The sequence below is a fragment of the Periophthalmus magnuspinnatus genome, chromosome 23 (assembly GCF_009829125.3).
Source record: "Periophthalmus magnuspinnatus isolate fPerMag1 chromosome 23, fPerMag1.2.pri, whole genome shotgun sequence".
NCBI classification, from domain to species: Eukaryota; Metazoa; Chordata; class Actinopteri; order Gobiiformes; family Gobiidae; genus Periophthalmus; species Periophthalmus magnuspinnatus.
Window position 1 is genome coordinate 20,786,803 of NC_047148.1, and position 14,745 is coordinate 20,801,547.

At 36.5% G+C, this 14,745-nt stretch overlaps 3 protein-coding genes across 3 annotated transcripts; 2 read left to right on the plus strand and 1 right to left on the minus strand.

Annotated features, from left to right (window-relative positions):
* Positions 1 to 843: 843 nt before the first annotated feature.
* On the plus strand, positions 844 to 6,448 carry agxt2 (alanine--glyoxylate aminotransferase 2). The gene is made up of 14 exons (XM_033988988.2): positions 844 to 1,075; positions 1,892 to 1,980; positions 2,064 to 2,254; positions 2,340 to 2,463; positions 2,548 to 2,642; positions 2,714 to 2,807; positions 2,901 to 2,994; positions 3,133 to 3,233; positions 3,335 to 3,427; positions 3,504 to 3,636; positions 4,287 to 4,375; positions 4,461 to 4,610; positions 5,393 to 5,491; positions 5,586 to 6,448. Exons 1-14 carry the CDS (start codon positions 967 to 969, stop codon positions 5,685 to 5,687), a joined length of 1,563 nt encoding a protein of 520 aa, XP_033844879.1. The 5' UTR covers positions 844 to 966; the 3' UTR covers positions 5,688 to 6,448.
* Positions 6,449 to 7,498: 1,050 nt separating this feature from the next.
* On the minus strand, positions 7,499 to 12,201 carry dnajc21 (DnaJ heat shock protein family (Hsp40) member C21). The gene is made up of 12 exons (XM_055231529.1): positions 11,858 to 12,201; positions 11,665 to 11,758; positions 11,468 to 11,591; positions 11,225 to 11,356; positions 10,840 to 11,144; positions 10,620 to 10,768; positions 9,683 to 9,773; positions 9,294 to 9,464; positions 9,175 to 9,223; positions 8,971 to 9,092; positions 8,406 to 8,490; positions 7,499 to 8,200 (listed from the first exon to the last, which is right to left on the minus strand). Exons 1-12 carry the CDS (start codon positions 11,952 to 11,954, stop codon positions 8,039 to 8,041), a joined length of 1,581 nt encoding a protein of 526 aa, XP_055087504.1. The 5' UTR covers positions 11,955 to 12,201; the 3' UTR covers positions 7,499 to 8,038.
* A 462-nt stretch (positions 12,202 to 12,663) lies between these two features.
* bxdc2 (brix domain containing 2) lies at positions 12,664 to 14,706 on the plus strand. Its single transcript, XM_033988990.2, has 10 exons — positions 12,664 to 12,832; positions 12,976 to 13,087; positions 13,162 to 13,205; positions 13,298 to 13,368; positions 13,445 to 13,494; positions 13,585 to 13,658; positions 13,734 to 13,784; positions 13,863 to 13,964; positions 14,079 to 14,207; positions 14,281 to 14,706. Exons 1-10 carry the CDS (start codon positions 12,680 to 12,682, stop codon positions 14,527 to 14,529), a joined length of 1,035 nt encoding a protein of 344 aa, XP_033844881.2. The 5' UTR covers positions 12,664 to 12,679; the 3' UTR covers positions 14,530 to 14,706.
* The last annotated feature ends 39 nt before the right edge of the window (positions 14,707 to 14,745 follow it).

Here is a 14,745-nt window from a genome sequence, read left to right on the forward strand (position 1 = left end):
GACCAATATTCATTTAAAATCTACATATTTAGAATACATTATAACTTGTAATTTAAATAATGATGTATTTCTTTGGTTTTTAAAAAGAAAAATGTCATATACTTTTAATCTTTTTTTTTTTTTATCTTTAAAACTCTTTTAAGGGGGTTAGAGAGACACAGTAGTTGAGTTAAACAGCTTATATTTGTTGAATGAAGAAAAAAAAAACATTTTCCAACATGAATTCTGTGATCAACACCTTTAGAAAATGAAATAAATAAAAATATACATAATTTATTTTCACAAATGGCTCCATATCAGGCCTTTTCTTCCACAGATCTGCACCTTGTGGGGGTACATCTGGCACATCTAGAATGAATCTCTCTACATGTTTTATACACATTGCTGTCACTTTGGTCCCTCTCAAACCTCTTCAAACGTGCTCGTGCAGTCAGATCCATTTATTTCAGTGACACTTGAAATGAAGGAGCTCATTGGTCAACTATGATTTACAAATAAAATCACATTTATCTCACCCATGGATCAGTTCAGATTAGCAGAGTCTAGTGCTTGGCTCAGTGATTCTGCAGAAGTGTGATGTTTTCAGCCCTATCGCCTCTTTTTATTATGTACAATGTTGACGGACATTGCGTCCTCCTGATTGGCTAATCCACCTGTCAATCACTTTTATACGCAGAGATTCACTAGTATCAAATATGAACAAATATTTATTCCGGATCTCAGAAAAGTCGTAGAGCTGATCTCTAACAAATAATACGGCTCAACATTTGTGAATTCTTGGATTTATTACAAAAACAATAATAAATATATACTACTAGTCACGTGACAGACACTTGTCAGTTTGAGCCAATCAGAGAGCGGCGCAGAGGGTACGTTAGGCTAAACTTTACCCAGGTGGATTTTTCTCACTAAATCACTCAAAGACTCTCAAAGAACCAGTAGAAAGCTGTTAGGAGTGCAGTAATTATGCTCAACAACTTGTACAGAGTTCTTTTTCGTCATACGGTCCGTGGCAAGCCTTTTAGCGCTGACCACCGCTGCGGACAAAGTTGGTTCAGATTCTACTCTTCCAGTGGTGAGTTACTATGGCGACCTGGAGCCTGCACGTGCCTTTTGGACTGCAAAGATTATTACAACACTTAAAACACAGGGTATTTATATAACATTAAAACACAGGGTATTTATAGAGCAATTTTAAAACACAGGGCATTTTATAGAACATTAAAACACAGGGTATTTATATAACATTAAAACACAGGGTATTTATAGAGCAATTTTAAAACACAGGGCTTTTTATAGAACATTAAAACACAGGGCATTTATAGAACAACATTAAAACACAGCATTTTATAGAACATTAAAACACAGCATTTATAGAACATTAAAACACAGGGATATATAGAACAATTTTATAACACAGGGCATTTATAGAACAACTTTAAAACACAGCACTTATAGAACAACTTTAAAACACAGGGCATTTATAGAACAATATACCTGTAGGCCAAGGCCACATGTAGGCTGATTTTGATACATTATTTGGAGGTTTTGGCCTTATTGGTTATTATTTTTGGTGTAAGTCCTGCTGTTTTGTCTGAAAATGGTAAAACGTGTGTTCTTATATGCTTCTTTTATTTTTGAAACAAGTGGACTCTTGCATAATCAAGGGTCAAAGGTCAAATAGTTTGTTGATTCTGAGAAGTACTCTGGTCTCAACTCACTCATTTAAGTGTAACCTATCTAATCTAGGCTGTGTAAGATTTTTGTCCACCCGCTTGTCTTTACGTTGTCTATAAGTAAACGTTTATATCAAAGAAATTGGAGACAACTTGTATCTTTTATGTTAGTATATAAGTAACTCAATCTTCTGGTATGTTTATACTCTTTTCAGGAACATTATGTCAGAAGTCTGCCTTAAAATACCAATCCACACATGTACCAGAGATGCCCCCGTGTGATTTTACCCCTGAAGAATACAAGGTAGTAACTATAAGAGCCACTGGAGTTGAAACAGTTTGAGCAGTGGATAAATTATTGTTGGATTGTTGTATCTGTCCATCAAGGGCATGTCTAAAGATCAAATGATGCAAATTCGGCAACAAAACTGTAACCCCATGACCATGAAGGTTACTAGTTATAAAAGGCCAGTGTTTATCCATCAAGGACACATGCAGTGGCTGTGGGATGTGGACGGAAAGCGATACCTTGACCTGTTTGCTGGCGTGGCTACTGTCAGCGTTGGTCATTGTCACCCGTAAGATTTTACCTACATTTGCATGAAGGTATGTATGTTTTACAAAATATGCATCTTTTATTTTGAAACATTTAAATTCTCACAGACGGGTGACTGAAGCTGCTGTGAGGCAGCTGAAAAAGCTGTGGCACACCACAAACATCTATGTATATCCCCCTATTCACGAGTATTGTGAAAAACTAGCCTCTTATCTTCCAGATCCTCTCAAGGTTTAGCTTTTTGTATAACTTTAAAACATTCTTCGTCGTGCAGTAATATGTGCCGTTGTGGTAATGTGTGGTGTTGTCCCTCAGGTTATATATCTGACCAATAGTGGGTCAGAAGCTAATGATCTTGCTATGCTGATGGCTCGACTCTATACAGGCAACTTTGACATAATCACATTTAGGTATGTGTATAATGTGTTGCATTGTACAGCACAGTATACATCATTTATGCATTCCTATGTCTGGTTTTCAGAAACTCATACCATGGTGGCAGTCCACAGACTATGGGTTTGACCTCCAATGCAGCTTATAAATATCCTGTTCCCAGTGGTTTAGGCTGCACAAATGTGGGTTTGCAAGTGCACATGTGGATTGTTGAACTTTACACTCATTTACTTTAACATTTAGTGTTAAACTTTTTTCCCTGTAATCCTTTTTAGACAATGTGTCCTGATGTGTTCAGGGGTATTTGGGGAGGGAGCCACTGCAGGGACTCACCTGTACAAACCATCAGAGAGTGCAGCTGTCCACAAGGTACACAAACATGTATTTTATGTGAGCTTTTCGACACAATATTCTTTATCCAAAATGGGGTGTCTTTTCTGAATGCACCATGTTTACCAGAGTCCACAATAATAAAATGATTGTGTTCAACTGTATATTTTTGAACAGGCTGCTGTGTGGCAAATGAAAATTACATTGGTCAACTTAAAGACACTTTTGCTACTAGTGTTCCAAGTCAAATTGCCGCTTTCTTTGCAGAGCCTATTCAGGTTATTACATTGCCAATATTGTTTGATGAAAAGTGAACATTGAATGTGTTGCAATGTTTAATCTTGTGTTTTTTTGCTGCGTATGACTGTGTTATGAAAAGGGTGTTGGAGGAGCAGTACAGTATCCCAAAAACTACCTGAAGGAGGCTTACAAGCTAGTAAGAGAGAGAGGAGGCGTCTGCATTGCAGATGAGGTAGATGTTTAAGTATTTATTTAGGATTTTAGTTTTTATAACTTTTACCACATTAGTTTAATGTGATTTTCTACAGGTCCAGACTGGGTTTGGTCGCACAGGCAGCCATTTCTGGGGTTTCCAAGGTCATGGCGTGATCCCTGATATAGTGACAATGGCAAAGGGAATTGGTAATGGATTTCCTATGGGAGCTGTTGTAACAACACCAGGTAACATTATGTATTAGGACAAAACAGTAATGAGTATTATCTTTAAAGAGAGTTGTACAGAATGAGCACTTTTCTACAAACTGCATAATGAAAAGTATGCAGGATGCAGACTGTAGTTGGTGTATTCACCCGCTGACCATTATGTTTGTCCCCTCTTGCCTCTAGCATCTGCATACAATGGTGTATGAATGTGTGTGTACTTGGTGTGAATAGTTCCAGCCTTGATGTAAATGCTTTGAGTGCAAAATGGATGTAGAAAAGTTCTCCATAAATGTGAAACATGCACAAAAGCGACACTTTGCATCATACTTCATTATAGACACACTGTTGTGTAGTAGGAAAGGACAGTGGGAAGCAAAAAACAAACAAAAAGGGGCTTGTGTAATGGTTACCAATGATATTTTGATAAAAGTTATAAAAAGGCATAACATTCAGTCAATTCAATAATTCCTTCCTGAGACTAAAATTTGCATACATGCTCAATTCATGCAGACAAAAATGAGGTAAATCATTTATTATCAGATGAATGTTACCAAAAAGGATAGAAACCCCACGTGTGTTGCTTTACATCTCCCCGTGTGTTATTTGTAGGGGTAAATTGGTGATGTTCTGATGAGTTGTGTGTATCTCATCCATCTCTTTTGTATTAGAAATCGCTGCATCATTTGCTAAGGCTGTCCACTTCAACACATTTGGTGGAAATCCTGTGGCTTGTACCGTTGCATCGGCGGTGCTTGATGTAAGACCTTGGATTAACCATCGATCTGTTTTCTGTTATTAACCAGGACAAATGCCAGTTTGACTGATGCATGTGTTTTTAACAGACAATCACAACAGAAGGTATACAGCAAAACAGCCTTGAAGTGGGGACCTATCTGTTGACCCAGCTGGCTAAACTAAGAGACACATATGAGATCATTGGTGATGTGCGGGGAAAAGGTCTTCAGATTGGTGTAGAGATGGTCAAAGACAAGGTATAGAGTCCCTTTTACATTCTATGTGTTATTGGATATAACATATTATTGTGTAATGTGTGGTAAGGAACAAAAGGAGATGTTTGAAAATCAAAACGAACACCCAATGTGGCAAGCCCAATCTGATCATTTCACAGCACACTTTGCTCAGTAGTACGGCCCTGTGTGCTTGTACCCAGGCTATACCATGGTGAGGCTTCTAGTGATCCCAAGGGCAGGGGGGTGTTCTGTATCTTTCATCTCAATGACTTACACAGGCTGGGTTCAGTTGTCCAGTTTAATGTAGAGATCTGTGTGTCTCTTCTCGGATATGCCTGGCAATTTCTGTTTTCTATTGCAAATGCAAATTTAGTGTCATGGTTGCCAGGAAATGTGCACTACATGACATCAAACCATCATGAAGTCCTTATCTGAAGAGTGAAGATCATTCTGCTGCAGCTGTTCTCATCCTGTTCTTCTACACACAAAGGACATACAGTGGTCCTGCTGATGGACTGTGGACTTGACACATCTGTCACCTCTTCTCCAGTAACTTATCACCAGGAAACTTGTCCATACTCTGGCGACTGAACCAGGAGAGTGACATAATGCAAACTTAGCAGTGTCACATTCTACTGAAATGCCTTCATAAAAGAGTTAAATGGCCTGACCACACACAGAAAAACTCTTAAACATAAGGAGGGGAAAGGACTCCATATGTCAAATCATTCCTAACTTAGGGTTTGTCTACATCAATATTTCACAAATTTAACTTGGTTCCTAATTTATTTTTACAATTACAGACAAGTAGAGAGCCCTTGCCTGTCCATGCAGTAGGTGAGATATTTGAAGACATTAAGGACATGGGAGTGCTGATTGGGAAAGGAGGCCTTTTCGGGCAGGTATTTATCTTTTCATAATTTAAAGCCGTTTCATAGATGGATTCAAACATCTTGAAAAATGATTGATAAATCTTGCACAACTCTTTCATTTTAGACCTTCCGTATCCAGCCGCCCATGTGTATTACACTGGAAGATGCAGATTTTTTCTTAGCTGTTTTTAACAAAGCCCTTTTTAAATACATGGAGAGGAGATAAGTGCAAAGGTTTGCTCAGAGTGAATTGCATTTAAGGAAAAGTATGAACGCATAATCATTCCTTTTTGACATATTACTCTTTTGTCTGATCAAAGTACTGATAATAGCACTGCTTTTTTGTAACCATAGCATGTTTTAAATGAATTTTGTCAGCTTAAGAAGGTAAGCTTAAGTAATATTTGTATTTTAAACATTTCTATCTAACAAAAGTATTGTTTGAAAGCACTTTTGGGCATGAATTGTTTTAAAGCAATTACGCACCAGATATTTAAACTTTGTTCTTTGTTAATTAAAATTATTCTCACAGTTTAATCCTGTTTGCACTTTTAATGTGAAAATGTACAACAGTAAATGTGTAATTTTCACCTTTGAAAAAATTAAAGTGTGAATAAAAGTCAAAGTGGAAATGTGTTTTCCAATATGAACTCAAACTGAAATGCTAATCTTACCTTTTACAACAAATTATGTTTATCAATTTGTACGGCACCTGTGTTTTGTGGCTTCTAACTAAATGTTATAGGAAAATACAAGCAGAAATACAACAAAGAACAGAACACATGATCACCAAATCTCACCAGGCTTTGACTGATGCACAGGCACTCGTGTGAAATGAATGGTCCACGTTTGAGATTTACATTTAAAGTTTAAAAATGTGTGATCCAAACTTATTATATATAATGTTGATTAATAATACGATGAGTGTGTTAATTTAATATTGTATAAATGTAGGCCCGTTTCACTTCAAGTGGGAACAAAAATAATAAATGTTTTGAAAAAGGATCTGTTTGTAACATTTGTGTATTATTTTGCAGCGCTTCAAAAATGAAATGTCCGTCTCTCTGAAACTGTGTATATGGTGAAAGCAGCAGGATATAGACTTAGCAGAAGAGAAAAAAACACACAGATGCATGTGTAAGGGATAAAAGGTTAACAGCAGTAACTAGGACTATCCATTCTCCTGTTACCATGGATCTCTCCATCTGCCAAACTAATCACTCCATGTAGGCTACTGTACTCGTTTGTTCAGATGATTAAATGCTGCCAAAACAATTACCCGACTCACAGACCATTCTGTGCTCTTCCTAATGTCATTTTGGAAATGTTTCTATAATTTAATCCTCTATAGAACAGTCATCCTTTGAAAATTGGTTGGGCTTGAACATTTCCGGCAGAAGTAATCAAAGGTGTGAAGTGGTTTATACAAAAATAAAATAAAAATATAAAATAGTGTGCATGAATTGCTGTTCATAGCCTTCACAATATTTCAATGAATTCAGGGTTTAAGGTGAGAATACATTTTCACACTGCATTAAAAACAAATATGTGTTGTAAGTTTAGCAGTGATGGATGAAATGCTCAGTTTTAGATACAGACTCAAGGAAAAGTATCACACGAAAAAATCTACTGAACTCAAAGTATTAAAGTATCTGTTTAAAATGTACTTTAGGAGTAAAAAGTAGGATTTCACACAAGCGTAAATTTTTGTTAAGTGTTAAATGTAGTGATATTGAAAAAATTATACTTTTTTTTTTAAACAGTAACAATACGAATGAATGTCTTTATTTTTCTTATTAATTTTGTCTATTTTTGTTTTGCTCAAAGCTGAAGTTTGACCTTGAAAACTTTAGTCAGAATGTTTCCACGAACATGGTCAAAATAACCCCTCAAATCATGAAAATGATGTTTTACTTTCAGTGCAGTTCAATCATGTAGTGGAGTAGAAAGTACAGATAAGTAAAAGAATCGACTTAAGTACAGTTCGTTAATACTTATACTCTGTTACATCTCACCATTGAAGTTTAGCAAAAGCTTAGTTGATGAAAAGCCTTTATTGGACATAATGCAAATATCAGAACATTTTCAGCATTTTTCCATAAAGCTACTGTGCTGCTTAAACCCCATGGACAAATCGATTATGCATTTTGGTCCATTAATCATTTGGAAATTAAATAATTGTATGTAAATTTTTGTTGTGTTGTGCAGTAAAGGACAAGCAGTTACCACATCCACCACAGTGACCTGCAGTGCACCTGTCAAAGATAAGTCATTACGTCTTTTAAAATTAGCTCCTGAACTTATTATGGCAAAGAAGGTGTAAATTAATATTTCAAATGCAACATAAACCCTCCTCTCTGCAGAGTCTTGTCTCACAAGTCACTTTATTTACAATAATTGTAAATATCAGTTTCTGTTAGTTTCTGTCTTTCACGTGTCCATGCAAAAGGCTCTTTTCATGTTCAACAAGATTCCTAAAATTGTGATGGTTTCCCTGTGTGGTCCATTAAAATACAGGTTCTTCCTCTGTCTCTTTGTGGAACAGTTTCATCCCATCACAAAGATGGTGGAGGTGTTTTATCTGTTTTTCTTCTTGTCTTTCTTATTTTTACCAGAGGAATTCTGAACAGCGTTGTGGGAAAGCGCCGACGCATGACCACTGGTTCTAAGATGGTCAAATAACTTGTTTCGTGTTGGAAACTCATTGTTACAGGTCACACAGCGGAAGTCTACTTCTTTCTGCAAACAGAATGCACTTATATTAAATAAAATGTAGAAAAAATATCGTATGTCTGTGTACTTAATAGTTAATATCAATGAACTAAGACTAAACCTAATGCTGTCAGCTGACAAACAGAAATGTGCAGTTTTAACTTTATATATTTTAGCTTTCATCCCACTTATGGACTACTAAACATATCTACAACGATAAACTGTTACAAACCTCTGTATTTTGTTCTCCATTTTGTGCCATCGTAGGTTTCGTTGTGTCTTTTATGACTCCTTTTTTCGCTTTAGTTTTTCCAGAACTGCAATGGACAATTTACTATGAATTACTGTGAATACTCTATTTAAATTGCTATTGTTACTGTGACAGAAGTAATTAAAAAGAAAAATGCCAAAAATAAAATACAAAACCAAGAGACATTGAAGCACCCTATGGTATGCCCTTTCTACATTAATTAGATGAGTTATACGTTTATTTTAATTGGTGTGTTCATCCCTGAATGTTTTATAAATGCATTACTTAAAGTTTGCCGCTCTGCTCTTCAAGGTATTTTAAACAGTAGTAAATTTGACATTTTTTGGAATGTTTGCATGAAGATCTTTACATAGAAACAAGATCCAAAATACATCGGGACTTGCCTACTTCAATTACTGTCACAAACCTTCAAAATCCTTAAATAATGATTCTCTCACAACCCTAGACATAATCTGGAATTGAAATATAGCACAAGACAATCAATTTTAAACTAGCAATTTACCAATAACCAAAACTTCTGTCTAACCTCTTGGCCTGAGAGGGAGCTGGGTCTCTCTTCTCTTCTGACTTTGTGGGTTCTTCGGTTTCTTCAGGGTCTTTGACACTTGAGCTGGTTTCCTCAGGCTGAACTTCATCCTTTGGAGCGCTCTGGTTTTGTGGAAACAAGCAGATACTAAAGCATTATCTTGTCAATATATTTATGGTCATTATAAATATACACACTACATACATGGTTCACTTTCTGTAGTTTTTTTTTTCTCTTCTGTTTTTTGGAAAGTCTTGAAAGAAAAAATATATAAACATAAGTTGTGACAAATACAGTCATTTAAATCCATCTTTACAACATACTTTTGCTTGGGTTTATCTTCTTCCTCCTCCTCCTCCTCTTCATTCTCATTTTCCTCTTCTTGTTCTTCTTCATCCAGCTTCAGGCTGAGTGAGTCATCTTCCTCCTCCAACTGTTGCCGTAGCAATGCCACCATCTCCCGATGCTTTTTGGATTTTTCATGGTTCATTTTACTGCATTTGGACGGAAAGACATGTCAATTCAATGCTCAGTTTGGTTTCAACCACAAATACATTCAAGGCTCATAATTAAAGGTTGCTGTCTCTCCATTTCTACAAAATATGTACATGCTGTCTATTGATTTATCTGTTGCCATGGTGTTATGTCTTTGTCCCAGTTGTTGTGATCTGTGTCGTCAGGTAACACACATTGTGCATTGTCTTGTACTCACGCTTTATCTGATTTGAAGGATTTATCGCAGGCTAGGCAGTATAAGTCAAACTCATCAAGAGTGAGCTCCTCTGCATCAGGCTCCTCAGCATCTGTGGAAAGTAAGAAAGAAAATAATAATAACAGTCAATTCCCTCCATTGTTGCTGCCAAACTGTTTTTTAAGCATTTTAAAAAACCCATGACAGTATTGAAACTAACAACCGCTGTTTGACAGAGGAAAATAAAGGTTGACAACAGACTACTGCTGTAGTATTTATATATACATATATACATGTATATATAGATATATATATACATATATACATATAGAATTTATACATTTACATTTTAAAATAGTGTTTAAGATTCGATCTTCAGGCCAGGGAAACATCATACAATAAAATCATTTATACTAAAGTAGGACGGAATAGAAAATTGATGTTTATCCTTCAATTGCATGACAGCTCAAAAATGTCTCCAAATTGTTCCAAAAATACCCACCAGTCAAAACTTGAATACAACAAAGACTTTGTGGATAAACTTATGATCACAGAAATGGTAAGAAAGCTTAACATCAAAATAGTGGTCAATAATCTCACTGGGGATTTGCAAAACCTCATCATCAATAATATCTTTGAAAGCAGTGATGCAAAATAAAGCAAATGGTAAATGGTCACATTTCTGTATAGAGCTTTTCCACCTTCAAGACACTTAAAGCGCTTCACATCAAAGAACCACTCACCCATTCACACACACATTCAAACACACATTCACACACACACATTCACTGACCAGTGACGTTTACGTCGAGAGCAGGATGAGATTAGTGTTGTTCTGACTGCAGGATGAGATTAGTGGGTTTTTTTCTTTCTTCGTAACTTAAGGAAGACAGAACAACACTAATCTCAAAACTGTGTTGCCTTTTTGGCTTAGCTGTTAATATTTAATATTCTGAACCTTTTTCTTGTGTATCCACATCCAGCTCTTCTTCTTCACTCTCTGATGCATCTCCAAACTCCTCTCCATACTCAGCCTCCATCTGCTGCAATTCTTTCTCCAGTTCAGACATGGCAGCCCAGCTCTGCTCCTTGTATTCTTCGGCCAGCCTTTATTAAAATTAATAATTATAAAGTACAATACATATTTGTTTAAATCAAACTAATCATTGTCTACTTACTTAGCTTGGTCAAGTTTCTGCTTACGTCGCAGCTCCTCAACCTTCTTGGTTTTCTCAGCGTTTTGTTCCTCAACCAGCTTTCTGTGAGCCTGTACCCGCCGATCACGCTTCCGTACAAAGGCCACTAGTTGACGCACCAGCTCATTACGCTCCTTTCTAGCTTTTTCTCTGGTCTTCTTATTCTCCTTCTCCATAGCCCGTTTTTCCCAGCGGTTGGATGCTTGCCTTGTATCATAGTCTTCTTTCCAGGCAAAGTTTTTTCGAGTGCAAAAACTCTGCCAGTAAGCATAAAATATGTGCACCACCTGTAAAGTAAAACATATTATTACATTGTCCTATTACATGACCTTAACTTGAAAAACAAATAAATATTTAACTTGCTTACACTATCATAATCACTCTGAGAGTCTCCGAAAGATGGAAATGCATCGTCTTCAACTTCCTCCTCCACCTTAGAATGCTCCATCTCCTCCTTTACAATCAGCTCAAATAGATTTCTATAGACTGCATAAAAGCCCTAAAATACATAATAATACATAACCAAACCCATTATTCTAAGAGGAGACATATTACATTACATTCAATGCAATTGAAATATAAGCTTCTGTGCTGTTACTAAACAAAATACCTTTTCATCATCTCCATAGCCAGAATAACAAGTGACAGTGAAGTACTGAAGCAGGTCTATGCTGTCATCTTCATAATCTCCACTGAGGCCACCTTTGAGCAAGGCTTCCCTGTGATTGTCATACCTGCAATAAGAATACATGTATAAGAAATGTATTAGCAACATCCCAAACACGTGGTTAGCACATCTTTACAAACCAGGCTCTCTCCTGTGGATCACTGAGAACATCATACGCGGCCTGAATCAGCTTAAATTGTTCTGCAGCTTCCTCGGCATTGTCCAAGTTCTTATCTGTGAAATTAAACAAATTATACAAAGCAATTCATACAAATAATCAGCAGACGCCTTATGGTTAGGATTGTACTGCAACCAAGTGGATCTATTCCTTACCTGGATGCCATTTCAGTGCTAATTTGCGATAAGCTTTCTTCAGATCATCATCTCCAGCATCTCGTTTGACACCAAGAATTTCGTAGTGACACTTCATTGTTGACAACTTAGCAGCCGGTATGTTAATAAATAATTGAAAAGTAAAAACATTAGCTCACATCAGTTACCCTGCTATTGCTACTGGAGTGACGTTTTAACAAGTAAATTACATCTTAAAATCTCTACGTTTATATCAGAACGGTAATTTAATAAGAAAAAGTAGTGGTTTTGTCAAAAATTGAAGTCCTGTTGGAAACCATTCTGTGGAAAAGTGTGGACACCACGTGACCCTCCTTTTCTTCCTCGCGAGCATTTCGAAGCAGACGCGTTGTGTCCGAAACGCCGCGCTGCCCCCTGTCGGTTTGGAAGATGAACTCCAGCAAAGGTTTGTGTTTTGTCTCCAAACTCGTGCATTCATGAAACTTACTCATTTAAGATTTACTGTTTGTTTTTGTTAAAGTTTTCCTGTTGTTATTTCCCTAAAAAAACTAACTCTCCTACATCTAGTTCTAACATTTGGTGAAGTGAGTGGAGTTATAGTGACCTCTAGTGGCGTAAACTAGAAGTAATCCACATGTTTTTTCTTCAATATCATACTAATATTGCATTTTACTGAAGTTTTTATGTTCTTAAAATTAAAAACATATATTAACCATTAAAACGATGTCACTCACAAACGCAAATTTATACTTTTTACTTTTAATTAAATCCTGCAATATCACCACCTCGCCACCAGAGGCATCCTAACCCTAACACTACATTTCTTCTCTGATACCGGTGTTGATGAACATGGCGGCGTTCAAGAGGAAACGTGGGGGACAAGGTTCTGCTCCGAAAAAAGCAAAGAAAGTCAAATTTGTGGCAGATGAAGACGAAATACAGACCGAAAACCTGGACATAAAGAATGAAGTTACTGTCCCTGCGCCTGTCTCTATGGTAAGCGCTCCGTGATGTTCTGCTGGAGGTGAATGCTCCACGCACGAGTGTTGTTTTTCCTCCACACTGTCCTAGACTAACGAAAGATTAATTGGTTAATTAGGTAAGGTGCTGTATTATAAAATTATGACTGTTTTCTACAGGGCAAATGGACCAACAAGGAAAGAGTTTTGATTTTCTCGTCTAGGGGTATCAACTTCAGGACAAGGCATCTGATGCAGGATCTTAGGACTTTAATGCCTCATTCAAAAGCAGGTGAGTTTTCTTTCATTGTCTTATGTTCGCTTTATTGGCCAACAGAATGCATTAACCTATTTTTTTTTATGTAGATACTAAAATGGACAGAAAGGATAAACTGTTTGTAATCAATGAGGTGAGTTTTTGCCCAGTTTGTATTCACACAACTGTTTATCTTTTACATCTTATCCAGTTGTTTTTGCCTATGTTTTCTTAATTGTATCCTAGGTTTGTGAAATCAAAAATTGCAACAAATGCCTATTTTTCGAGGCAAAGAAAAAGCAAGATCTTTATTTGTGGTAAGTCCAATTATGCTGAGCAGTGTCTGACAAATGCAGACAGACCCAACATTAAGTTAATCTGTTTTATCTGCAGGGTTTCAAACAGTCCTCATGGGCCTTCTGCTAAATTTCTTGTTCAGAATAGTAAGTTTTTAGACTGTTCTTAATATAATCATTAGTATAAAAAATTGAATAGGGACTGATTAGGGATGCCTTTTATTCTTTTTTTTTTAGTTCACACTCTGGCAGAACTCAAAATGACTGGAAACTGCCTAAAAGGATCTCGGCCGTTGCTGTCTTTCGATCCTGTAAGCTGTTTGTTATTGCATTAGTATTAATTATAAAAATTAAACAGTTTTTTGTTATTTGTGTCAAATGTACAGAAATTTGACAGGGAACCCCACTATGCATTATTGAAGGAGCTCTTTATCCAGGTGATTTTTTTTCTTTCTTTTTTGTTGTTGCTATGAGAGTTTGAATGGTTATTTTAATATCAGGATTTCTCTGTTCAGACATTCTCTACTCCTCGGTATCATCCCAAGAGTCAGCCCTTTGTGGATCATGTCATCACATTTACCATCGCAGATAACAGGATCTGGTTTAGAAACTATCAGGTAAAAAACACAAAATATTTGATTCAGCATTCATTAAACTGATATAACTGACTAAACAAAATGTTTGTCTCAGCTGTAATTGTAATTTTGATTTCTTTTGTGGTTGTTATCTAGATTATTGAGGAGGATGCTTCTCTGGTGGAAATAGGCCCTCGGTTTGTTCTGAACCTAATCAAGATCTTTCAGGGAAGTTTTGGGGGACCCACTCTTTTTGAAAATGATAACTTCCAGTCTCCTAATATGGTAAAAAACAAAACAAAGCCAAACAAATCAATTCATAGTTTCTGTGGAATATTCATGTCCTATGTATTTGCAGCATCGAAGACAGTTGCGACTGGCAGCAGCAGCCAAAGTCCGTGAAAAGCAGATGGTGAAAGAGATTCAGAAAATGAAAAGGACTGAAGCAAAGGAGGATGTTACAAAAGATGTTACAGCTGATGTGTTTCTAACTCCGGCTGATGACAAGCCAGTTCAAATAGAGTCAGAAGCACCACAACCCAAGGCTGTTAAGAAGAACAAACAGAAAGTCTTTAAGAGACAGAGGATGCAGATGGCTCGTCGGTAAATCAAAGGATTTTCCAAATGCCAGTGTCAGTCAGGTCTGCTGCTTTTACTGTGGACTAATCATCTTTCTTGAAAAGAGAACATGCAAATGTATCTCTTTAATGTTTCCCTTGGATAAAAGAATAAAACCAATTTTTTTTTCAAGTGCAACTACACAAATTAAGATGGACAAGTTTTATTTACATTTATACATTGTGTGAACAACTTTTTATACTAT